We start from the raw sequence: 26,682 nt of genomic DNA, 5'->3' as shown, positions 1-26,682 counted from the left end.
CTAGATAACCCCACGATAGCTCTCGTGGCCGCATTCTGCACAATCTGAAGTTTCCAAACACTTTTCAAAGGTAGCCCCATGTAGAGAGCGTTGCAGTAATCGAACCTCGAGGTGATGAGGGTATGAGTGACTGTGAGCAATGACTCCCTGTCCAAATAGGGCCGCAACTGGTGAACCAGGCGAACCTGGGCAAACGTCCTCCTCGCCACAGCCGAAAGATGATGTTCCAATGTTAACTGTGGATCGAGGAGAATGCCCAATAATAATAATAATAATAATAATAATAATAATAATAATAATAATAATAATAATAATGATAATGATGATGATGATAATAGTAATAGTAATAGTAATAATAAGAAGAAATAAGAAATAATAATAAGAAATAATAATAATATTTGCTGTCGTTATTATCATCATCATTATCATCATTATTATCATTATCATTATCTCATTATCATTATCATTATTATTCTGTATTTCGCGTCTATCTTCTGGAGCAGGGCTAGGCAAAGTTGGCTCTTCTATGACCTGTGGACTCCAACTCCCAGAATTCCTGACCAAATCATGCTAGCTCAGGAAGTCTGGGAGTTGAAGTCCACATGTCCTGGAAGAGCCAACTTTTGCCTACCCCTGTTCTGGAGTGTCTTTCTTATCTTCTGGAGGGCCTACCTTCTCCAAAGCAAGGCCGGGCTCCGTGACTCCCCGAGCGGCCACCTGAGGGCGAGATCGGCCCGCGGAGCAGAGGCCAGAAGAAGCCGAGAGGCTCATAGGCTCCCCCCATCCGCCGCCTCGTCGCAGAAGGGAGCGTGGCCTGAGCTGACGCAGGCAAAACCCGCCCGGCTGGCCTATAAAAGGCGAGCGCGGCGCCCTGCTGCCTTGAAACCATCATCGCCTGAGTGTCTTTAAGTGGTCGTGGAGACTCGCAGCAGCTCCTTCGCAAATGGGCTCCCCCGCCTAGCGGTTGCCTTCCTGAGCCAGGTCACCTGTGGTCTCAAGCCTTCGGGATTCTGTCGGGCGCAGCACTAAGACTTCAAGGTAAGGGCTTCTTTGCAAACTCCCAGGTTTTTTTGTCCCTTCGTCCGGGAGGATTCCCACGTTTGGGGTTTGCAAGAGAGAGAGAGACTGGGGTTGTTTTTTTCGCATGTGGAAGCCCCTGGCGCAGAAACGCCTTCCCCGACTCGGGAAAAACGCCAGGGCGCTGCGTTCCCACGATACCCTAAGCTCGACGCGTGTCAAGCCCGGGGATACGTTGTGGAGCGATTGGAGCGCGGGGTGTGGAATCGGAACCACACACACACAGAGACACACACAACTAGGTTGAAGAGCGGCTCGGAACCAGGGTTGGACTTGGAAAAGGAGAAGGGAGGGAAACGTGCCAGGGGAATCCAGACACTGTGTGGCACACGGTCACAAACCGGGACTTGTCAAGGCCCGGCCATGTTTTCAGATCTCTTCCGATTTGAGTCCGTAGTTCTACTATCCAGTGTAAATACGACTTCTGAGAGGAGTAAGGATCCGTGAATCAGGGACCGTGCTTAAGTGGGAGATGCGCGGTTTTTTACTCACGGCTAACTATTCCGGAGTCACTTAATCTAATTCAGTGTTTCCCAACCTTGGCAACTTGAAGATATTTGGACTTCAACTCCCAGAATTCCCCAGCCAGCATTCGCTGGCTGGGGAATTCTGGGAGTTGAAGTCCAAATATCTTCAAGTTGCCAAGGTTGGGAAACACTGATTTAATTGACTTATGTGTAAAGTAAACCTTAAGGAAATTCGATTGGGGTTCCTCCCGTTGCGAAAGCGCCTTTGGACAAGTCCCGGAGGCGAAAGTCCCGTTGAACTTAAAAGCTTTGGATTCGACTCGAGATTCAGTCGACCCCTTTAGGATCGGGGAAGGGGGGGGGGGGGCGTTACTACGGGTTGCAGCCCGGTAGTAGCGGAAGGCGAAAAACGATCGCTCCGTGTCGGGTCAACGTTTGGGGTTGCGCTGAGGGGCGTTGGGTTGGTATCCTCTGGTTTCGCTCCCAGCCTGGTTGTCGTGTTGTTCCCAGCCTGGCCGGCGACACGTGTCCTCTTTTCCACACGCTTTTCCTGACCCCCCACCCCCAGCCGCCGGGGGGGGCGGAAAAGAGGACGTGTGCGGCCCGGACGTTCTGAGCTTTTTGATCGGACGTTCCATTCGGTGTCTCAACGTTCCATTCGGTGTCTCAACGTTCCATTCGGGTTTCTACTTTTCTCGCCAGCCGTCAAAAAAAAAAATCCACTGGGGGAGGTTTGGATTGGGGGGGTGAACAGGGTGGAATGTTTTATTGATCAAGGTTAAATCCTTGGAGAGCGGCAGCATACAAATCTAAATTATTATTATTATTATTATTATTATTATTATTATTATTATAAATTATTATAAATTATTATTATTAATAATAATATTACAGTATAATAAATTATTATTAATAATAATAATAATATAATAAATTATTATTAAACCCGCTTTGCCTAGACACATGGCTGCTTGCCACAATGGCAGCCTTGCTTACTCCCTCCCACCTACCCCACTTTTTATCATAAGGTTAATAATTAATCCGCCTTATATCGGAAAGAAAGTTATTTTTAGGGATTCTTGACCGGCCCACCGTGTTTATTTGTTTGACTGCTGTCTGGTGGCCATATTGGCCCCAAATAGTGGTGGGAGGGGCGGAAAACAGGACAAAACAATAATAAAAAAAATGCTGTCTCTTTTTGACTTTTACATTGCAGTTGATTCGATTTTTTTTTTTTAATCAAACACGGTTGGATCTCTTCTTATAGTGCTACTGCAGCCTGCATGAAAAAAAATGCTTGTTTTGCAAAATGCAAAGGCAAACTGGGCAAAGGCAGTTTCTGAAAAGTAAGCAGACGCTAAGCCAGTTTATTCCGGTTTTTGCTCAGATCTCTGGTTTCCTTAGTCAAACAAAAGGCACACACAGGAGAAGTGAGCAAGAGTATTTCCGCCTCCTCTTCTAACTCGGCTGCGTTTAAGAGAGTCAAAGAGGAAGAAGATTGATTATTTTTTAAGACGAGAGTTATCATTTTTCCGATGGTAAATGGAGCGGGTGCCTCAATCTCTGGGATTATTTCAGAGAAAAGGAGGAAGGTGGTGGAGGAGACATGATAGCAGCCTTCAAATATTTTTGAGAGGCTGCCACAAAGACACAGAGTGGGTCAGCTTGGACAGGAAAGTCATCAAGGAGAGAAGCAATTTAGAATTGAGGAGAAATTTCCTAATTGGACAAATTAAGCAGTGGAACAGTTTGCCTCCAGAAGTTTATTCATTTATTTATCTAATTTATGTGACACCCAACTCCTCAAGGACTCTGGGCTATTTACAACAAATAAAAACAATATTTAAAAGAACAATATAAAAAATTACAAAACCTTAGTATAATAATATAGAAACATAGAAGTCTGACGGCAGAAAAAGACCTCATGGTCCATCTAGTCTGCCCTTATACTATTTTCTGTATTTTATCTTAGGGTGGGTATATGTTTATCCCAGGCATGTTTAAATTCAGTTACTGTGGATTTATCTACCACGTCTGCTGGAAGTTTGTTCCAAGGATCTACTACTCTTTCAGTAAAATAATATTTTTGATCTTTCCCTTGGAGGTCTTCTAGTCCAACCCCCTGTTTAGGCAGGAAACCCTACACTACTTCAGACAGATGGTTAGAAACATAGAAGATTGATGGCAGAAAAAGACCTCCTGGTTCATCTAGTCTGCCCTTATACTATTTCCTGTATTTTATTTTAGGGTGGATCTATGTTTATCCCAGGCATGTTTAAATTCAGTTACTGTGGATTTATCTACCACGTCTGCTGGTAGTTTGTTCCAAGCATCTACCTACTCTTTCAGTAAAATAATATTTTGTCACGTTGCTTCTGATCTTTCCCGCAACTAACCTCAGATTGTTCCCCATCACATACACCCTGTACAAATACACGTGTATGTAACAGTTATGAAGCAGCAACGAAAAGCATTTTATGGTTGGAGGGGGGGGGTTCATCATAACATGAGGAACTGTATTGAAAGGGTCGTGGCATTAGGAAGGTTGAGAACCACTGCTTAGGACCTTCTTACCTCTGAACCAAACCACATATAAAGTAGCGATTGACTACAGTATAGGTGGTAATTGATTTACATCCATTCATTCAGTGATCATTTGAAGTTGCAGCAATATTGAAAAAAGTGACTTATCATTTTGACATGTTGGTGATAAATTAATGGCTTGCCACGCTATCTATAGAAAGCCTGATGTTAATGGGAACTTGGGAGGGGTGATTTTGATGAGGGAACAGAGGCAGCCACAAATCATTCTTTTGAGGGGTTCAAGGCCATCCTATGCCCACTCACCTGGGCGGAAGTGGAAGGAGGACTGGCCACACTGGCACAATCTGATTGGGTAACATGACAAATTTGTGGGTGGGTGGGGGACAAACAATGTAAATTTTCTACTGGGTGGGAAACTCAAGATTGAAGTTTCCCAGTATAGGTGCCAGGATGGCTCTGGCAATAATAATAATAATAATAATAATTATTATTATTATTATTATTATTATTATTATTATTATTATTATTATTATTTATTAGATTTGTATGCCGCCCCTCTCCGCAGACTCGAGGCGACTCACAACAGTGATAAAACAATATACAATAACAAATCTAATATTAAAAGTCTAAAATAACAATTTAACATGAAAAGCCTTAAAATCCCATTATTTAAAAAGCATACGCACAAACATGCCATACATAAAACTACATAGGCAAGGGGAGATGTCTCAGTTCCCCCATGCCTGATGGCAGAGATGGGTTTTAAGAAGTTTTTGAAAGACAAGGAGGGTGGGGGCAATCCTAATCTCTGGGGGGAGCTGGTTCCAGAAGGTTGGGGCCACCACAGAGAAGGCTTTTCCCCTGGGTCCCGCCAGATGACATTGTTTAGTCAACGGGACCCGGAGAAGGCCAACTCTGTGGGACCTAACCGGCCGCTGGGATTCGTGTGGCAGAAGGCGGTCTTTGAACTTTGAGGATTACTTTGACTTGGATTCTGATTTAGCTTGGATGCTACCTGGAACCTTGACATATTTTTCACACTTATGGCGAGTGCAAGTCACAGGATCAGAATTTGGATGCTTGGCTACTGGCTCACATTTGTGATGGTTTTGGTGTCCCGGGGTGGGGGGTGGGGGTCATCCAATTCTTTTTTGCAACCCTCTGACAATGGCCTGATTCACTTTATGACCACGTTAACTATATTGACAACTTGCCGTGATTGACTTAGAAGAATCAAGAGGAAAGGTCCATAAAATGGGGTAAAACTCAACCGTCTGGCTTAACAACAGAAATGTTGGGCTTAATTGTCGTACGTTGAATGGATATGTATGTATGTAAATAGGTTTTTCCAGTTTTTTATTTTTTTAATATATTTTTTATTGTACTTTTTAAAAAGACAAACAAAGACGTACAACATTAAACACTCAAGGAGCTGCCATTGCTACGTTTATCTTAGAAGTCTAACTACTACAAAAAATAAAAATCTAACTAATCAGATCAATACAGAAATAGCACACATTTGTATTAGATACTTATTGAATTTAACTCTATATTCTTATATTAATTAAATTTCTTTATCTATAAAATACTTATTCAAAAAATATAATATAATGAATAGCACATCTAACTTTATCATACTATAAACATTTTTAAACTGTTTTACTCTATCTTATAAAATTTCAAAACAACAAGTTCAAAAAGTTCTAAATTCTTGTTACTTTAGCTTTTAATATTATTTTTAAAGTTCCATCATTCATATACTTTATCCCATATTTTCAGTTTTTTTAATGTAATTCTTAATTCTAATTTTAATTAATTATATTTCGATGTACAGTGATCCCCCGCTCGTTGCGAGGGTTCCGTTCCAGGACCCCCCGCAACGAGCGGGTTTTCGCGAAGTAGCGCTGCGGAAGTAAAAACACCATCTGCGCATGTGCAGATGATGTTTTTAACTTCCGCAGCGCTAGCGAGGAGCCGAAGATTGGGGGCGGCGGGGCTGTTTTAAAACATCGCCGCCGACATGGGGGGCTCGCTAGCACCCCCCGAACCCCCAACCCAGGTTTGGGGGGGTGCTAGCGAGCCCCCCATGTCGGCGGGGACCTTTTAAAACACCCGCGCGGCTTTCCAATGAGTCCCGAAGACACGTCTTCGGGACTCATTGGAAAGCTCCGATCGTTTTAAAACAGTTGCGCCGTTCTCCGCTGACTCCTAAAGCGGGATGCGAAATGACTTGGAGGAATGGGAAGCTGAAACCGGCCGATTTGGACTTCCCATTCCTCCAAGTCACTTCGCCGCTCGTGTCCTGGCTAAACCGGGCAGCAGGAGACAGGCTTTGAGTTTTGGCTGCGGGGCGAGGGAGTTAGGAAAGTCCTACTTCTCCCCCCACAGCCAAAAACTCAAAGCCTGTCTCCTGCTGCCCGGTTTAGCCAGGACACGAGCGGCGAAATGACTTGGAGGAATGTGAAGCTGAAACCGGCCGGTTTCAGCTTCCCATTCCTCCAAGTCATTTCGCACCCCGCTTTAGGGCGACAGGCGGTGGGCTGGGAGCCGCAGGCGAAAGGAGCTCGGGCATTGTTCTCCGGACCCCGCCCGCTCAGCCCCGCGGCGGCCCTTTCCCTCTCCAGGCTGCGGGCGGGGTCCGGAGAACAATGCCCGAGCTCCTTTCGCCTGCGGCTCCCAGCCCACCGCCTGTCGCCCGGTTTAGCCAGGACACGAGCGGCGAAATGACTTGGAGGAATGTGAAGCTGAAACCGGCCGGTTTCAGCTTCCCATTCCTCCAAGTCATTTCGCACCCCGCTTTAGGGCGACAGGCGGTGGGCTGGGAGCCGCAGGCGAAAGGAGCTCAGGCATTGTTCTCCGGACCCCGCCCGCTCAGCCCCGCGGCGGCCCTTTCCCTCTCCAGGCTGCGGGCGGGGTCCGGAGAACAATGCCCGAGCTCCTTTCGCCTGCGGCTCCCAGCCCACCGCCTGTCGCCCGGTTTAGCCAGGACACGAGCGGCGAAATGACTTGGAGGAATGTGAAGCTGAAACCGGCCGGTTTCAGCTTCACATTCCTCCAAGTCATTTCGCCGCTCGTGTCCTGGCTAAACCGGGCAGCAGGAGACAGGCGGTGGTCCGGGGGGCGCTGTCTCTCGGCTCGAAAGCGCCGAGAGACAGCGTGGACAGGCCCGTTCCTTGGCGCTGTCTCTCGGCGCTTTCGAGCCGAGTCTGGGAGCGAACTCGCTCCCGGACTCGGCTCGAAAGCGCCGAGAGACAGCGTGGACAGGCCCGTTCCTTGGCGCTGTCTCTCGGCGCTTTCGAGCCGAGTCCGGGAGCGAACTCGCTCCCGGACTCGGCTCGAAAGCGCCGAGAGACAGTGTGGAGAGGCCCGTTCCTTGGCGCTGTCTCTCGGCGCTTTCGAGCTGAGTCCGGGAGCGAATTCGCTTCAGGACTCAGCTCGAAAGCGGCGAGAATGAACGGCGTGGGCGGGCGAAGGGCGGGCGGCAGCGAGGAGTTTGCGTGGGCGGTGGGGAAACTCCTCGCTGACGCCAGCAAGAGGGGGAAGACCCAGGAAAGCCACCCAGCAGCTGATCTCCCGGTTGCCATCTACGCATGCATGCCCATAGAAAAAACGCACGCATGCGTAGATGGTATTTTGACTTCCGGGTTGAAAAATCGCGAAGTACCCTGTTCGCAATGGTTGGGGACGCAATAAACGGGGGATCACTGTACAGTATTAATAATAATAATAATAATAATAATAATGTTTACCTCCTCCGTCTCAAGGGAAGCCTTTGCAGCCTGGGGAGGGCGAAATACAAGCCTACTGGGCCCACTAGAAGTTGGGAAACAGGCCGATTCCAGCCTCCAGAGGACCTCTGGGGGTTGAGAGAAGCTGCTTTTGCCCTCCCCAGGCATTGAATTATAGGTGTGGGCACTTGGGCATGGGCAACGCGCACGCTTTTTCGGTACCCGAGGGAAAAGCGGTTCGCCATCCCTGTTCTAGTGGAACAAGAAGATGTGTTGACGCTTCCTTGTAGCTCTTCAAAGAGGTGGTTGGGATTTACTCCATCATCTAAGTGGCGTTAGTCAGAGTTTTAGACTGAGCTGGCAATGAATCCTAGCAACTCGGCAACAACTGAGTAAGCTGAGAACGGGGTTGTCAGCTACTGCGGGAACCCAAGGATGACTCACAGCCTTTTATGTCTTAAGCTCTGCTAAGTCGCTCTGTCTAGGAAGCGGGCCCCACCCAAAAATTTAGTCAGATTTTTCCCCAACAATATACATGTGTATGTCAAGCCGGTTGCAGAAGTTGGTGATAAATTAACAGCTTGCCACACTATCTATAGCAGTGTTTCCCAACCTTGGCAACTTGAAGATATCTGGACTTCAACTCCCAGAATTCCCCAGCCAGCGAATGCTGGCTGGGGAATTCTGGGAATTGAAGTCCAGATATCTTCAAGTTGCCAAGGTTGGGAAACACTGATCTATAGAACTCCACATGTTTCTGGGAACTTGGGAGAGGTGATTTTCATAAGGGAACCGAGGCAGCCACAAAGCATTCTTTCGAGAAGTTCAAGGCCATCCTATGCCCTCCCACCTGGGTGGAAGCGGAGGAAGGACTTGCCAAGCTGGAACAATCTGGCAACGTGACAGGTTTTTGGTTGGGGAAAAGGGATGTGGGCTTTCAACTGGGAGGGAAACTCAGACTTAGAGGTTTTCCATTGTAGGTACCAGGATGGCTTGGGCAATAAATTGGAACTTTGAGGAATACTTTGACTCTCAAAATACTTTGACAGTCTCAAAATGGGTGAGCAGTGTGGTCGGGTGGTAGGGAAAGCAAGTAGGATGCTTGGCCGCATAGCTAGAGGTATAACAAGCAGGAAGAGGGAGATTGTGATCCCGCTGTATAGAGCGCTGGTGAGACCCCGTTTGGAATACTGTGTTCAGTTCTGGAGACCTCACCTACAAAAAGATATTGACAAAATTGAACGGGTCCAAAGACGGGCTACAAGAATGGTGAAAGGTCTTAAGCATAAAACTTATTTTATTTATTTTATTTATTCATTTGTCCAATACACAAATACATAGGAAGAAAATAGACATGTGGTAATATATATAAGGGTAAAAGTGAACTTAGAGGAGAGGATATATGAAAGGAAGAGAATATATATGATAGGTGAAAGAGAGGAAAGACAATTGGACAGGGGACGAAAGGCACACCAGTGCACTTATGTACGCCCCTTATCACCTCGAGGTTCGATTACTGCAACGCTCTCTACATGGGGCTACCTTTGAAAAGTGTTCGGAAACTTCAGATCGTGCAGAACGCAGCCGCGAGAGCTATCGTGGGGCTTCCTAGATTCGCCCACGTTTCTACAACACTCCGTGGCTTGCATTGGCTGCCGATCAGTTTACGGTCACAATTCAAAGTGTTGGTCATGACCTTTAAAGCCCTACATGGCATTGGACCAGAATACCTCCGGAACCGCCTACTACCGCATGAATCCCAGCGGCCGATAAGGTCCCACAGAGTTGGCCTTCTCCGGGTCCCGTCGACTAAACAATGTCGTCTGGCGGGCCCCAGGGGAAGAGCCTTCTCTGTGGCGGCCCCGGCCCTCTGGAATCAACTCCCCCCGGAGATTAGAACTGCTCCCACCCTCCTCGTCTTCCGTAAACTACTTAAGACCCATCTATACCGCCAGGCATGGGGGATTTGAGACACCTTTCCCCCAAGCTTATTATAATTTATGTTTGGTATGTATGTGCTGTTTGGTTTTTAATTGATAGGGTTTTTAGTTTTTTCTTAATATTAGATTTGTGCCTGTACAATATTGTTTTATCACTTGTTGTGAGCCGCCCCGAGTCTTCGGAGAGGGGCGGCATACAAATCTAATAAATTATTATTATTATTATTATTATTATTATTATTATTATTATTATCAAGAAAGACTTCATGAACTCAACCTGTATAGTCTGGAGGACAGAAGGGAAAGGGGGGGCATGATCAAAATATTTAAATATGTCAAAGGGTTAAATAAGGTTCAGGAGGGAAGTGTTTTTAATAGGAAAGTGAACACAAGAACAAGGGAACACAATCTGAAGTTAGCTGGGGGAAAGATCAAAAGCAACATGAGAAAATATTATTTGATTGAAAGAGTAGTAGATGCTTGGAACAAACTTCCAGCAGACGTGGTTGGTAAATCCACAGGAACTGAATTGAAACATGCCTGGGATAAACATAGATCCATCCTAAGATAAAATACAAGAAATAGTATAAGGGCAGACTAGATGGACATGAGGTCTTTTTCTGCCGTCAGTCTTCTATGTTTCTATGACTCGGACTCTGGTTTAGTTTGGATGCTACCTGAGACTCTGTGTGTGGGTGTGCGTGGGTGGGTGTTTACTTCATTTACTTAGGCTTAGTTGTTGTCTTTGTCAGGTCACAGCAAGTTTTCATCAGAAAAAAAAGTCAAGATATCTGACAATGTAATTGATAAGCAGCTAGTCCTCGTTTATTGGCCACGAGGGAGCGCTATATCAAGAGGGTTGTTAAGCAGAGCAGTCACTAAGTGCAGCTGGGAGTGCGCTTTTGCTCTTACTCTGGGTTTTCCTTCACTTTACAGACTTGCAGAGGTTGTAGATACAAGAATTGGTCATCAAGTTACTTTTCCTCAGTGTTGTAACTGAGAACGGTCACTAAATGAGGACTTTAAAGCCCTACATGGCATTGGACCAGAATACCTCCGGAACCGCCTTCTACTGCACGAATCCCAGCGGCCGATAAGGTCCCACAGAGTTGGCCTTCTCCGGGTCCCGTCGACCAAACAATGTCGTTTGGCGGGCCCCAGGGGAAGAGCCTTCTTTGTGCAGCCCCGGCCCTCTGGAATCAACTCCCCCCGGAGATTAGAACGGCCCCCACCCTCCTTGTCTTTCGCAAATTACTCAAGACCCACCTATATCGCCAGGCATCTCCCCCAGGCTTTTATATTTCATGTTTGGTATGTATGTGTTGTATGGTCTGCGGAGAGGGGCGGCATACAAATCTAAATAAAGATAAAGAAGAATTGCTGGGGTTTTATATATCTTTTCTTTTAATATTAGATTTGTGTCACTGTTATATTGTTTTTATTATTGTTGTGAGCCGCCCCGAGTCTTCGCAGAGGGGCGCATACAAATCTAATAAATTATTATTATTATTATTATTATTATTATTATTATTATCGGTAGCTGCAAAAACTAACTGGGCCTGACACAGTGTTTCTCATGAAGAAAATAGTCTTTCCCCCACAATAAATACTAATCCCCCCCAATAAATACCAATATTGAAATATTTGTAAATAACATAAAGAGAAGTAATTGTGGTATTAAAAATAAAGCTTGGTGTGATTTGTGGTAGATCAGAAACCATTCTAGACTTTCTACCAGCTAATTACAATAATAGGTTGTTAACAAAGGGGTTTGAAGTTTAACTTTATTGTTGGTTAAGCTGTTAACTATTATATGTAGCTAAATGTTATTAGAGATCAAATTGGTTGCAAATAGATGAAGAATAGGGATCCCCAAACCTAGCCACTTTAAGATTAGTAGATTTAGATTCCCAGAATTTTAGGAGTTGAAGTCCACAAGTCTTAAAGTTGCCGAGTTTGAAGACCTTTAATGTAGAGGTTTATACAGTGATACCTCGTCTTACAAACACCTTGTCATACAAACTTTTCGAGATACTAACCCGGGGTTTAAGATTTTTTTGCCTCTTCTTACAAACTATTTTCACCTTACAAACCCACCGCCGCCGCTGGGATGCCCCGCCTCCGGACTTCTGTTGCCAGCGAAGCACCCGTTTTTGCACTGCTGGGATTCCCCTGAGGCTCCCCTCCATGCGAAACCCCACCTCCGGACTTCCGTGTTTTTGTGATGCTGCAGGGGAATCCCAGCAGCGCAAAAACAGACGCTTCACTGGCAACGGAAGTCCGGAGGTGGGGTTTCCCAGCGAGGGGAGCCTCAGTGAAATCGCAGCATCGCAAAAACACAGAGCTCCAGAGGTGGGGTTTCCCATGGAGGGGAGCCTCAGGGGAATCCCAGCAGCGCAAAATCGGGTGCTTCGGCTGGCAAAAGGGGTGGATTTTGGGCTTGCACGCATTAATTGCTTTTCCATTAATTCCTATGGGAAACATTGTTTCATCTTATAAACTTTTCACCTTAAGAACCTCATCCCGGAACCAATTAAGTTTGTAAGACAAGGTATCACTGTACATCTTTAGACCCGACTCAAGGAGATAAAACTATTATTCTCGCAATACATTTGTCAATGGTCATCCAGGAGAGAATAATTCTGTGTTTTTGTCTTTTTAATCCACACTTTTACATGTCTATTTAGTTTGCTTTGTTCTTGTAAAAAAAATATCTCCATTTCTCCTCTGCTTTGGAGTTTGTATTTTAATTTTCTGTATTAAAAAAATAAAAACCGACACCTTAGAAGTAATTGTGGGATCAGAGATTTAAAGACGCTGGTCCTCAACTTAAAACTGATTGCTTAGGTACTGTTGAAAGTATGAATGGAATTGAAAGGACTGGAATTCTTCACTGGCCTCCCAAGGAATTTGTGTGTGATTGGACACCCAAGGAATTTGTCATTGCCCTCTTTTTGACTCGTGCAGTATACAGGTCCTCAATGAAAGAAAGGCAGGTTGGTAGCAGTTGCTTTTTCTGCAGTTCTAATTATCCTTTGAAGTCTGTGGTTCTTAGACATAGGTTTTTAGGGTTATTGTTTTAGTAGGTCTAGTGGATTTTAGATTTTTAATTGGTCCATTTTAGCTTCAATTTCTTTCATGGTGTGCTTTTTTTAAAAAAATATTTCTATGTTGTAAGCCTCTGAGTCGGAGAAGGGCAGCCTAGAAATTGAAATAGTAAGTAAGTAAGGGAAGGAGGGAGAGAGAGAAAGAAAGAATGAAAGAAAGAAAGAAAGAAAGAAAGAAAGAAAGAAAGAAAGAAAGAAAGAAAAAGTGTTCTGCCGGGCTCTCTAGTAGGAGCCTTCCGAAAATTCAAGGGTACAAATTTCAGACACACACATTTGAAAATTCAAAACAATGTCCTTTATCACAAAAGTCAAAATAAACTAAGCACTCTTTGTATTGCAAAGAGCACTCTTCCCAACACAATCAGGTAGTCTGTACAATTTCCCTTAAGCAGTCATTAAGTACTTAGCCAGCAGCTGTGGAGAAATTTCACACCCCTTCCTCTTCCACCGAAGTGAGACACACACACACACAAAGACACACACACACACGCTGCTCTGCTTTGGTTTCAAAGGCGTGAAAAAGCAACAAAGTCCAGCACACAAGATTCCTGACGAACTCCAATCAGATATTCTTCCACAACGGCCAAACCCACATGCTGCTATTTATAGCAGCAGCCCTAATTACTGGAGCCCCACCCAAACACAGGTGGCCTCCCTTATTTCCTGTAATATGTTCTTACTTGGTCTCTTTTACGCATAATCCTGCGCTTGCGTGGGTCCAAAATGTCATCATCGGAAGCAATAGAAGATAAGGGAGATTGACTGCCTGGGCTGTGTGCCAAGCCCTCCTCTGCCGAGTCACTCCCACCTTCTTCTTCGTCCGAGGAAACTAAACTCTGCACTGATTCTGTCGGCAATAACACAGGCCTGTGACATGTTGAAGTTTCCCCTGCATCCACCTCCCCATTCCCTGGGGCAGGAGCTGGGGCAGAGCCAACCACAACAGAAAGAAAGAGAGAGAGAGAGATAAAGAGAGAGAGAGAAAGAAGGAGAGAGAGAGAGAAACAGAGAGAGAGACAGAAAGAGAGAAAGAAAGAGAGAGAAAGAAAGACAGAAAGAGAGAGAGAGAGAAAGAGACAGAAAGAGAGAGAGAAAGAGAAAGAAAGAGAGAAAGAAAGAGAGAAAGAGAGAGAGAAAGACAGAAAGAAAGACAGAAAGAGAGAAAGACTTACTGGGTAGATACTAGGTAGATACTAAATATATCTCTGCCTTGGGAGGCTTAATTTATTTCATGACTTCTTTCCCAACTTCTGATAAAAGGCTTAACATTTTTGTCTTGTGTTTCCCAGGATTTACAACTTGCCCAAGAAAGAAGATCAAGAAACATGGCAGCAATCCCGTCCAGTGGCTCTCTTGTGGCAACCCACGACTACTACCGAAGTAAGAAAAGATTAAAAAATAAATCCCATTGTTAGCCACAGCCAATGCAGGGGTAAAGAAACACACAACAGGATTGGGACATGCTGAGGTTTTTTCCCCATCTTAGCGACGTCAGAAAGGTGTATGGGACATATTTGCACACCACGTCACATCAACCCTGCTTGGATTATGGGAGAGAAGTGGGGTGGGAAGAAGGGGGCTTGTCCTACAATGCCCACCTCCCCTCTTGGTGGAGGAGTTTGTAAATTCGCCGTATTGTGCAAATTTATTTATTTATTTATTGGATTTGTATGCCGTCCCTCTCCGCAGACTCGGGGCGGCTAATAACAGTGATAAAAAACAGCATGTAACAATCCAATACTAAACAACTAAAAAACCCCTTATACTGTATTAAAAACAAACATACATACAAACATACCATGCGTAAATTGTAAGGCCTAGGGGGAAAGAATGTCTCAGTTCCCCCATGCCTGACGGCAGAGGTGGGTTTTAAGAAGCTTACGAAAGGCAAGGAGGGTGGGGGCAATTCTAATCTCTGGGGGGAGTTGGTTCCAAAGGGCCGGGGCCACCACAGAGAAGGCTCTTCCCCTGGGTCCCGCCAAATGACATTGTTTAGTTGACGGGACCTGGAGAAGGCCCACTCTGTGGGACCTAACTGGTCGCTGGGATTCGTGCAGCAGAAGGCGGTCCCTGAGATAATCTGGTCCGGTGCCATGAAGGGCTTAAAATAGAGGTAAAATGGATCTCCCAAAGTTGCTTTTTTGTGATGTGATGAATACAGTGAGGAGATGGATCCCTAGGTGGGAGGGGGGTACATTTCAGAGCAGGGAGTCCCCAAACTTGGCAACTTTGAAGACTTTGAAGACTTAAAATTCCCAGAATTCTCCAGCCAGCTATACTGGTGTCAGGCCAAAGCCATCATTGAGTTGGAGACTTTGGCCTGCCACACTTTATGCTTTATTTTTCCTTTTTTTGGGGTGGGTGGGTATAATTTTTTTACATTTTTCTCCGACTTAAAAACATACATAAATGAAACTACATATAGTATCAGTGCTTAGCGTACATGCTCTCGTCACTACCTTGGGTGCCACATTTGAGATGAACAGTGGAAGGAGGTTTCAAAGGATAAAACTTTTGTTTATGTGAGCTCAATCATTGTGCCAATCACCAGGAGATTGAAAGTTCTAGTCCCACCTTAAGCATGAAAGCTGCCTGCATGACTTTGGGCCAATCACCAGGAGATTGAGAGTTCTAGTCCCACCTTAAGCATGAAAGCTGCCTGCATGACTTTGGGCCAATCACCAGGAGACTGAGAGTTCAAGTCCCACCTTAAGCATGAAAGCTGCCTGCATGACTTTGGGCCAATCACCAGGAGATTGAGAGTTCTAGTCCCACCTTAAGCATGAAAGCTGCCTGCATGACTTTGGGCCAGTCACCAGGAGACTGAGAGTTCTAGTCCCACCTTAAGCATGAAAGCTGCCTGGGTGACTTTGGACCAATCACCAGGAGGCTGAGAGTTCTAGTCCCACCTTAAGCATGAAAGCTCCCTGCATGACTTTGGGCTAATCACCAGGAGGCTGAGAGTTCTAGTCCCACCTTAAGCATGAAAGCTGCCTGCATGACTTTGGGCCAATCACCAGGAGGCTGTGAGTTCTAGTCCCACCTTAAGCATGAATGCCAGCTAGCTGGCTTTGGGCCAGTCACCAGGAGGCTGTAAGTTCTAGTCCCACCTCTAGTCATCTTTCTTGGCCTTAAGAAGGAAGCAAAGGCAAACCACTTCTTGAAACCTTGCCAAGAAAAATTGCGGAAACTCGGTCAAACAGGCATCACAACTCGGTGGAGGCACTAAAACAAAAACAAGAAATGACTCCAAAACAAGCTTCTCTCCTTACCTTGTTTACGAAGAGAGAAGTCATGCGTTTCCAGTAATAAGTAAACCAACAAGTTTTGAAGCTTCAGCCTGTTTGGCCTGGCTGATCTCCCTTTCGGCCATTGAATTGGATTAAAGAAGACGGCCCTGGTCTCCTAATGAAAAGCCTTCACTTTCCTTTTTTGGGGTATAATTTTTCTTTTATTTTTCTCCACCTTAAAAACATACATAAATGAAAACACATCTATCTAAATGAATGCACACATACATCATATTATACACTGCTCAAAAAAATAAAGGCAACGCTCAAAGAACACATCCTAGACCTGAATGAATGAAATATTCTCAATTAATACCTTGTTCTGTACAAAATTGAATGTGCTGACAACATGTGAAATTGATTGCCAATCAGTGTTGCTTCGTAAGTGGACAGTTTGATTTCACCGAATTTTGATTTACTTTGAGTTATTATTATTATTTGTTAGATTTGTATGCCGCCCCTCTCCGAAGACTCGGGGTGGCTCACAACAGTAATACAAAAACAATATAACAGTGAGACAAATATAATATTAAAATAAAACATATCTAAAACCCCAACAATTTAAAACCATACAACACATGCATATCAAACATAAAATATAAAAGCCTGGGGGAGGATGTCTCAGTTCCCCCATGCCTGGTGATAAAGGTGGGTCTTGAGTAATTTGCGAAAGACGAGGGTGGGGGCCGTTCTAATCTCTGGGGGGAGTTGATTCCAGAGGGCCGGGGCCGCCACAGAGAAGGCTCTTCCCCTGGGACCCGCCAAACGACATTGTTTGGTCGACGGGACCTGGAGAAGGCCAACTCTGTGGGACCTTATCGGCCGCTGGGATTCGTGCGGTAGAAGGCGATTCCGGATGTATTCTGGTCCAATGCCATGTAGGGCTTTAAAGGTCATTATCAACACTATATTGTGTTGTTTAAGTGTTCCCTTTATTTTTGAGCAGTATGTATAAAAAAAACCATGTACTGTAGTAAATTAATATATCAGCATTTTTGTCCCATCAATCATCACTCCATCTATCTGACATCTAAACTGTATTTCAAATCAAGGGAAAGGCTAATCTAAAAAAAGAGAGAGAGAAAGGGGGAAAAAACATTTTAAAAATTATATATTCTCCAATTTCCAATACAGTATTCATATTTCATTAATCTTAACTTCTTTAAAATCATGTTACATAATTTATCTAATGCTGCCACCATTTCTCTTTTGGTCAACTGGGTTTTAACTAATTATTTTGAATTACTTTCAAAATACTTATTTATTTTATCTACATCTACTTTCAATCCATAACCTTCACTCTCTCCCTCCCCCCGAATGCCATCGCTCTGTTTTAAACAAATAATTCCTTCAACACTGTCAAACTATTTACTAAGTCTGCACTACCATTATTACTAGTTTTTTCTCATCATTCCTATTATCCTTTTCTTCCCACTTACGACTGTATGACTGTAACTTGTTGCTGGCAGTGTTCCCTCTAACGTGTGTTGTGCGCTGTAGCGCAGGAGATTTGAGATGTCTGCCCACGAGTTTCCAATTCCAGCGTGGATGTCTGACCTCTGCGCTGGAATTGGCAATTAGAATAAAGTGACCCGACCTTGATCATTTGTCCCGACTCCAAAATGTGGTGTGACTTTAAAACTGACTGGATTGGATTTCCACCCTTGAGAGAAAGAGAAAATCCCAGCCGGTTCATTTCCCCCCTTCCCTCCGACTCCAAAATGCGGCGTGACCCTACAGACAAGTGGGTATCCAACATCTTCTTTAAAACTTCCAGTGTTTGAGCACTTAGATTTATATACCACTTTGCAGTCCCTCTGTAAGTGGTTTTCGAGAATCAGCCTATTGCCCCCAACAATCTGGGTCCTCATTTTACCCACCTCGGAAGGATGGAAGGCTGAGTCAACCTTGAGCCTAAGTAGGTTTGATCTGCAAACTGCTTGCAGCCAGTGATCAGCAGAAATAGCCTGCAGTACTACACTTTGACCACTGCGCCACCGTGGCTCTAAAGTAAAAGTAAACTAAGGTAAAGTTCATTGGTCTAGTGCGATGTGGCAATGTAGGTGGTGTATTCGTTTGTGTTTGCAAAGGAATGTGTTCCTTCCCTCGTCTTCAGAGCATTCAGGTGAGAAGAAGGATATGCTGTTGAGTTATGGGAGCTTTAAAGTTACAGGCCATTAGCTTTGGAAAGTTTTTTTCCCGGATTTCTTCTTTCAACCACAAACATCTCTTCCTTTCATTGCAACCTTTTGGGGAAAAAAATGATAATAATAAAGCACCTGATGCATTTCATTTAATAATTACCCATGGTGAATGTCTAAAGCAAAGGGAATCCATCCTTGGCAACTTTGAGACATGCGGACTTCAACTCCCAGAATTCCCCAGCCAGCCATGCTGGCTGGGGAATTCTGGGAGTTGAAGTCCACATGTCTCAAAGTTTGCCAAAGTTTGGATATTTCTGGTCTAAGGAATTACAGAGTTTTTAATTAGTGTGATTCCAGTGAATGTCTCTGAAACTGTTCTGCGTATTTATTTCTGAATACAGGTAAATCCTCAACTTACAAGCCCAGTTGAGACAGGACCTTCCGTTGCTAAGCGATGCAACCAGTGAGTTGTGCTGGTTTTATGATCCCTTGGCCAGGGTTGTGAAGTGAACCTGGTTTCCCACATCAACTTTGCTGGTGGGCAGGGCATGAGATGGGGGCAAAACTCACAATCTAGCTTAGCCACAGAAATTTGGGGCTCAGCTGTGGCTTGTTAAGTTAGAAACATAGAAGACTGACCGCAGAAAAAGACCTCATGGTCCATCTAGTCTGCCCTTATATTATTTTCTGTATTTTATCTTAGGATGGATATATGTTTATCCCAGGCATGTTTAAATTCAGTTACAGTGGATTTATCTACCAAGTCTTCTGGAAGTTTGTTCCAAGCATCTACTACTCTTTCAGTAAAATAATATTTTCTCATGTTGCTTTTGATCTTTCGCCCAACTAACTTCAGATTGTGTCCCCTTGTTCTTGTGTTCACTTTCCTATTAAAAACACTTCCCTCCTGGACCTTATTTAACCCTTTAACATATTTAAATGCTTTGATCATGTCCCCCCTTTTTCTTCTATCCTCCGGACTCTACAGATTGAGTTCATTAAGTCTTTCCTGATACGTTTTATGCTTAAGACCTTCCACCATTCTTGTAGCCCATTGTTGAAGACTATCTATAGTCTGTAGTTGAAAACTACCTGTAGCAATATTTTGGCTAACCTGGGTGTCTCGTCTTCTCTTTCAGGACGGTTGGGTTCCACCTCCAGTAACAGCTCCTGTGGAAGTGCTGAGTACTCTGGAGAGGTCATCCCGCACCCTCCAGGTCAGTATTTTATAGAACGTCAACAATCAATTCTTGCTTTTCGTTGAAGGCCTTTGCGAATCAATGTCCCTGATTTAATGTTACTAAGACGACAGGAAAAATGTCAATGGAGAGGAATGTTTACTAAACAATGACTAGAATTTTGTGAATAGATATGAGAGTGCAAATTGTGTGATTGTTGAGTAGACTAAATCGCCATGCAGTGAATTGGGTCTGTCTTTTGGAGTGAAATCTGACATGACTTGAAATTTGTCCGTTAAAGTCATAGTCCTTTAAATCCATAGTCTGTTAAATCAACATGCTTGTTCTTCTCATATGACTAAAGATTTTAAAATCCTTATTGTGAAGCCTCAAGATGATTTGTTCCAAGCATCTATTACTCTTTCAGTAAAATAATATTTTCTCACGTTGCTTCTGATCTTCCCCCCAACTGACTTCAGATTGTGTCCCCTAGTTCTTGTGTTCACTTTCCTATTAAAAACACTTCCCTCCTGGACCTTATTTAACCCTTTAACATATTTAAATGTTTCAATCATGTCCCCCCTTTTCCTTCTGTCCTCCAGACTATACAGATTGAGTTCATTAAATCTTTCCTGATGTTTTATGCTTAAGACCTTCCATCATTTTTGTAGCCGTCTTTGGACCTGTTCAATTTTATCAGTATCTTTTTGTAGGTGTGGTCTCCAGAACTTAGTTCCCAAGGCCTATGATGACCAATTTAAATAAACTATTGATTTGGCATAGCAGCGTGGTGATCTAGTGGTAAAGACATTCACCTCGCACTCAGAAGGTTGGGATTCAGTTCTAGGCAGGGCAGTTATTTCTCTCAAAAAATTATCTCAAAAAATCTGCAAAAATGGTGGAAGGTCTTAAGCATAAAACTTATCAGGAAAGATCCGAGCTAAATATCCCTCTAGTGCAAGGGTAGGCAAAGTTGGCTCTTCTATGACTTGTGGACTTCAACTCCCAGAATTCCTGAGCCAGTCATATTAGTTGAGGAATTCTGGGAGTTGAAGTCCACATGTCATAGAAGAGCCAACTTTGCCTACCCCTCCGTATAGTGTATCAGCACCTACCAGGATGAGGTGATTAGAGCAGTAGGAGGACTTCTTGTACCACCTTCAGTTTGTACATTAGGAATCTCCAACCTTGACAACTTTATAACTTGAGGACTTCAACTCCCAGGATTCCTCAGCCAACATGCCTGGCTGAGGAATTCTGGGAGTTGAAGTCCACAAGTCTTTAAAATTTGCCACTTGTTGGAGACCCCTGTTCTAGAGGAACGGAAGGCTATAAATTAAATATTTGATAAGACAAAAGTGGTCTCTAAACTGAACTATTTCTGTTTCTGAATACAGTAAGTAGTTTTTGTGGGTTTTTAATTTTTTCCCTTTTCTTTGTAGGTCTTCCCAAGTCTGATCCTGGACATTGGTGGGCTAGTTTTTTCTTTGGAAAACACACCCATCCAGTGATGACAACTGTGTCGGAATCTCCAGAGAAGTAAGTGAGCTGGGATTAGACCAACGTTTCGCAATCTTGACAAACCTTAAGAAGGATAGACTTCAACTCCCAGAATTCCTCAGTCCTCTGTTTAGGAGGGCCTTACAGATAGTCCTCTATTTATTTAATTTAAGTGGTACCTCTACTTACAAACTTAATTCGTTCCATGACCAGGTTCTTAAGTAGAAAAGTTTGTAAGAAGAAGCAATTTTCCCCATAGGAATCAATGTAAAAGCAAATAATGTGTGCGATTGGGGAAACCACAGGGAGGGTGGAGACCCTGTTTACTCCCAGGAGATTCCTAGAGAGGCCCAAAGAGGCTTCTCCCCACCTTTTCTGGCCCTGTTTCCTCCCAGGAGATTCCTAGAGAGGTCCAAGGAGGCTTCTCCCCACCTTTTCCGGCCCTGTTTACTCTCAGGAGACTCCTAGAGAGGCCCAAGGAGACTCCTCCCCGCCTTTTCCGGTTACAGTTTTGTAAGTGGAAAATTGTTCTTGAGAAGAGGCAAAAAAATCTTGAATATTCGTAAGTAGAGGCATTTGTTGGTAGAGGTACCACTGTATATTTTTACTTGATCTAATTTATATGCCGCCCAACTCCCAAAGGACTCTGTTGCAGTCGTTTGAAGCTACAACAACGCTTTAAAAAGGTTCGGTCCTCCCGCTTACAACCTCCGTACCACCCCCGAAGTTTTCACACGATTGCAATTCGGGCCCTTAGCAACCAACTCCTGTTTATGACCAGCGGTACCGTCCTGGCATTTGAGCAATTGCAATATGCAACCATTTTTGCTTGGTTTCTAGCCCCCCCCCCCCCCCCCCCCCAAAAGGCCCATTCAGAAGAACAGGTTTGTGGTTTGTGCTTAACAACCACAACTTCACTGAATGACCCTGACGGTTCGCAGAACGGTCATCCTAAAATCATATCCAACTTTTTAAAAAATGTGGTGCATTACTTTCTGGATGACCCTCCTAAATTAAATAATAAATAAATAAATAATGAATACTAATTTGCAGCTGATTTTTTTGCAAGCAAAGGATTGTTTCTTTTGATTTGTGTGTTTGCCACTGCTGAGCCAGGTAGTAGCAATGTTTCGTTAATTAAACCAATTTAGTTCCAATCATGTGTTTGTGATACGTTTCTAACTGGGGACAGAACAAGAATGAAAGTTGTCATGTGGACAGTACATAATGGACTTGTAGCTGAAAAGTAACTTGAATCATACCTCCTTACAGCTCAGGAACTTTCAAGGTAGCCAACGGCAAGATCACCTGTGACTTGGCCCAGGAAGTCATGAGGAAGCGCCACGCCAGCGAACCCAGCAATTCCAACGCGGGTCCAACAGCCTGAGGAAGGCCGGCATTCAACAGCTGACGCTTCTGATTTGACCGCTAGGGGCTACAGCCCATTTTCCACTCCCCTTCCCTGTAGAGTTAGTTTAGGCTGCTTCTGAGTACAATTAATTTTTAGACGTAGGGTTTTTATAAAAATGAAAACGACAACTATTTTTTAAAAAAAAAATTCCACACGCACCATTCTTTTCTACTTACTTGGGGATCAACACAAATACGTCGTTTTTATTCCACCGCCTTGATAACGCGTTTTTTTTTTCCTTTCGTTTTGTACTTGCTGAATGGAAACTAATAAAATCTAAGCAGCCTTTTAAAACTGCTAGTGTCGGTTGTGAATTCTTGGGAACTCGAGATTAAATGGTGTTCAGGGTTACAAGCGGTGTGCCACAAGGGTCTGTTCTGGGACCTATTCTTTTTAATATGTTTGTGAGTGACATAGGGGAAGGTTTCCTATTTGCCGATGACTCTAAAGTGTGCAATAGGGTTGATATTCCTGGAGGGGTCTGTAATATGGTAAATGATTTAACTTTACTAGATAAATGGTCAAAGCAATGAAAACTACAGTTTAATGTTTCCAAATGTAAAATAATGCACTTGGGGAAAAGGAATCCTCAATCTGAGTATTGCATTGGTAGTTCTGTGTTAGCAAAAACTTCAGAAGAGAAGGATTTAGGGGTAGTGATTTCTGACAGTCTCAAAATGGGTGAGCAGTGTGGTTGGGCAGTAGGAAAAGCAAGTAGGATGCTTGGCTGCATAGCTAGAGGTATAACAAGCAGGAAGAGGGAGACTGTGATCCCCTTATATAGAGCGCTGGTGAGACCACATTTGGAATACTGTGTTCAGTTCTGGAGACCTCACCTACAAAAAGATATTGACAAAATTGAACGGGTCCAAAGACGGGCTACAAGAATGGTGGAAGGTCTTAAGCATCAAACGTATCAGGAAAGACTTAATGAACTCAATCTGTATAGTCTGGAGGACAGAAGGAAAAGGGGGGACATGATCGAAACATTTAAATATGTTAAAGGGTTAAATAAGGTTCAGGAGGGAAGGGTTTTTAATAGGAAAGCGAACACAAGAACAAGGGGACACAATCTGAGTTGGGGGAAAGATCGAAAGCAACGTGAGAAAATATTTTTTCACTGAAAGAGTAGTAGATCCTTGGAACAAACTTCCAGCAGACGTGGTTGGTAAATCCACAGTAACTGAATTTAAACATGCCTGTGATAAACATATATCCATTGTAAGATAAAATACAGGAAATAGTATAAATGCAGACTAGATGGACCATGAGGTCTTTTTCTGCCGTCAGTCTTCTATGTTTCTATGTTGGCATTTTTTAAACGGTTGGGTCAAAACGGGTCACCGCGTCTCGGTTTCTATCAGAAGTTCCAAAGTGCATAAAAAGTGGCACCATTGCAGCAAGCCAGAAATGCTTGTTTATTTATTGAATTCTGGTTTGTTTATTTTGGAGGCTGTTAACTCCCTGCTGGAGGAGAATTTGGACATCAAGAAATGATGTTCTGAGCTTGGAGTTGAAATAATCCTATTCATGAGCCTAGGATCCCTTTCTGAACTGGAAAAGGGGTTTATATATACCGTATTTTTCCGAGTACATACGACGCATCTTAGTTTTGGGCAAGGAAAACAAGGGGGGGGGAATCTGCCTCTGCCTCCCAGCAAAGAGCAAATAGTACAGATAATATACATTGTTTGTTGTGTATTTCTGTGCATGTGTGCCTGACCCACAGAAATAGCAAAGAATTGGAGAAATGTACATTACGGCAGTATATTAATGACAGAAAGTTTTCTTAAATGTAGTCACACTAACTTCTACCAATTATTTAAATAGATCTAGGGTCTCCTGCACCACGCAAAATTCAGCCGAACCCAAATGGTTCATGGCGCCAAAGCTCCGCCCCTGGAATCTCTTCGTGGGAGGGATTCCCCAACTCTTTCATGTGAAATTAAAAACTTTTATTTTTACATGAAAAGACCTCCCTTTGAAGGAGCTGGGGAATCCCTCCCACGAAGAGATTCCAGGGGCGGAGCTTTGACGTCACGTATACCGGCAGGTTGCTAAGGACGCCAAAGTGATCACTTCCTGGATTCCATGGAATCCAGGAAGTGATCACTTTGGCGTCCTTAGCAACCTGCCGGTATACGTGATGTCAAAGCTCCGCCCCCGGAATCTCTCCGTGGGATTCCCCAGCTCCTTTTGTGCCTCCCGACCGGCTGACAGCTCCCTGGTGTTCGCCTTCCTCCGCCGGCGCCCGGCTCCTCTTCTCAGCAGATCACAGCCGGGTGGTGGCTTTCGCGGTGTTTGGCACAAACGCCAAACTAAATCACAAATTTTAAAAAAAATTCGGGTCTGGCATACCGAACACCACAAAATTCGGTACGGACCCGAATTGTGCGGGTTCGGTTCGCCCAACACTAATTATTATTATTATTATTATTTATTAGATTTGTATGCCGCCCCTCTAATTAATAAATGTGGCTCAGCCTCAAATCAACTGAGGGCCGGGAAGCTGATAATGAATTGCTTGGCCAATATTAATAATAATAATAATAATAATAATAATTTATTAGATTTGTATGCTGCCCCTCTCTGTGAACTTAACAGGCTCTGTTCTGTTTGCTGCAAGGAGGTAGATTGCTGGGAGGCAGGCCAAAAGAGTGGTTCGGGGCTAACTTCAGTGTATAAGACGCACCCAGGTTTTCACCCTCTGGGGGTAAAAAGGTGCGCCTTATACTCCAAAAAATACGGTATGTAGAACTAATTTTTAAAACTAGACATGGAAAACTGAATCAGCCATTTTAAATGGAGGCTGTTGGCTAGTGCAACTTCTTAGCTCCCTTTGAGTTCTTGGTGGCTTTCAAATACCAAAGCCCATTGAATGGAGAACCCATATGGTTTAGTGATTAAGGTTAAGGATTCAAGCTAGACACCAAGAGGTTGTGAGTTCTAGTCCTGTTTTCGGCGTAAAAGCCAATCACTAGCAGTCTGTGTCTGTTAACATCCATCCAAACCCTAACAGCCTCCAGACACCGGCACATTACCAATAAGACACTGTCTTATATTAATTTTTGCTCCAAAAGTTGTGCTACATCTTATTTTTGGGGGGTGCCTTATATTTCTCAAATAAGACAAATTCACAGGCAGAAAAGCTGATACCCCCCAAAGAAAGTGTACTGTACAGTACACTGATTACAGTACGGTACCTGTCAGTATGGCACCCACACACACAAACGATGGCACTTATATGGTACAACAGTATACTCCCGCTATTGCAGCTTCCGGCCATCAGAGGAACTACAGTCTACGCACTGTAGTGGAGACTGTAGTGGCGGTGAGACAGCAGCAGACTGTGTCTGCTGTACTGGACAGTACAAAGCGATGGAAGGGGCCAGCAGGGGATGCCACATTATTACGGTGCCGCTATGAACAGCTTTGAATGGTAGCGTATGTTTTTCCACCGTACCGTATGTAAACTTGACTACGCCTTATTTTCGGGGGGTTGCCTTATATTAGCAAATTCTGCAAAACCTCTGACATGCCTTACTTTCGGGGTAGGTCTTATTTTTGGGGAAACAGGGTATTTCCACTGCTGGTTTTTCCTACTCTATTTCTGGCCTTGCAGACCTCCTGAATTTCCACCCATCAACTGCTGGACTTGTGTTATCCCCAGCCAAGTCTTTGGCATCAAGAAAGGACGCCCCACCCATCCCCTTCCAAGTTCTTACTTCACTTTTTCTGTTATTATATGTGCTCATTCATTGCTAGGAAATGAGTTCGGCTTTGGGGAAGGACTGATGCAATAAGCAGAAAGAGTCTGAATTCCCGGTGGGAGGCCCCATTTCCATCGAGAATACTTTCCTTAAATCTCTCTGCTTTTGATGGTCCTCAATTACACACACATTACTCGCTGTTTGCATGTTATGCTACTTTCCCAGGAAATTTGAGCCTCTTTTAGGGAGGAAAAAGGTGCGTCTTATACTTCGAAAATATGGTGATTTTGCAGCGTTGCCCAGTTTTCTGTCATTCTCTCCTTTCTCCAGTTCAGTCTGATTCCAATCTAAATTTTAAAATCATTTTAACCGCTCTGTGCAGCCAGTAAAGAGGGCTGCACCTCACACAAACACTTGATCAATTGTACTGGGAAAAAAGGCTGCCAGACTCCTTGTGAATTGGACGCAAACCTTGGTGCCAGGATGAAATTTGTGTAGGGTTGTCCCACCCTTTGGTGGAATCTGTGAAAAACAAGGCAGCCTTGTCTGACTCTGCCCAGTTTTGGAGAAAGTCGTTTGAGGACGG

General features: G+C 44.0%; 2 protein-coding genes across 2 annotated transcripts in view; one reads left to right on the top strand and one right to left on the bottom strand.

Moving 5' to 3' along the window:
* The window catches only part of EEF1A2 (eukaryotic translation elongation factor 1 alpha 2), a 64,769-nt gene extending 63,962 nt beyond the window's left edge, over window positions 1–807 (bottom strand). Inside the window, exon 1 of the mRNA XM_070744457.1 lies at window positions 673–807. The gene's annotated coding sequence lies outside the window, so the exon portion shown is untranslated. The remainder of the gene's footprint in view (window positions 1–672) is intronic.
* Window positions 798–22,680, top strand: PPDPF (pancreatic progenitor cell differentiation and proliferation factor). The gene is made up of 5 exons (XM_070744461.1): window positions 798–1,038; window positions 14,153–14,243; window positions 19,437–19,514; window positions 20,918–21,014; window positions 22,248–22,680. Exons 2-5 carry the CDS (start codon window positions 14,189–14,191, stop codon window positions 22,360–22,362), a joined length of 345 nt encoding a protein of 114 aa, XP_070600562.1. The 5' UTR covers window positions 798–1,038; window positions 14,153–14,188; the 3' UTR covers window positions 22,363–22,680.
* Window positions 22,681–26,682: the final 4,002 nt, after the last annotated feature.

Source organism: Erythrolamprus reginae, chromosome 3 (assembly GCF_031021105.1).
Source record: "Erythrolamprus reginae isolate rEryReg1 chromosome 3, rEryReg1.hap1, whole genome shotgun sequence".
NCBI classification, from domain to species: Eukaryota; Metazoa; Chordata; class Lepidosauria; order Squamata; family Dipsadidae; genus Erythrolamprus; species Erythrolamprus reginae.
This window is presented reverse-complemented; position numbering and strand designations above follow the sequence as displayed.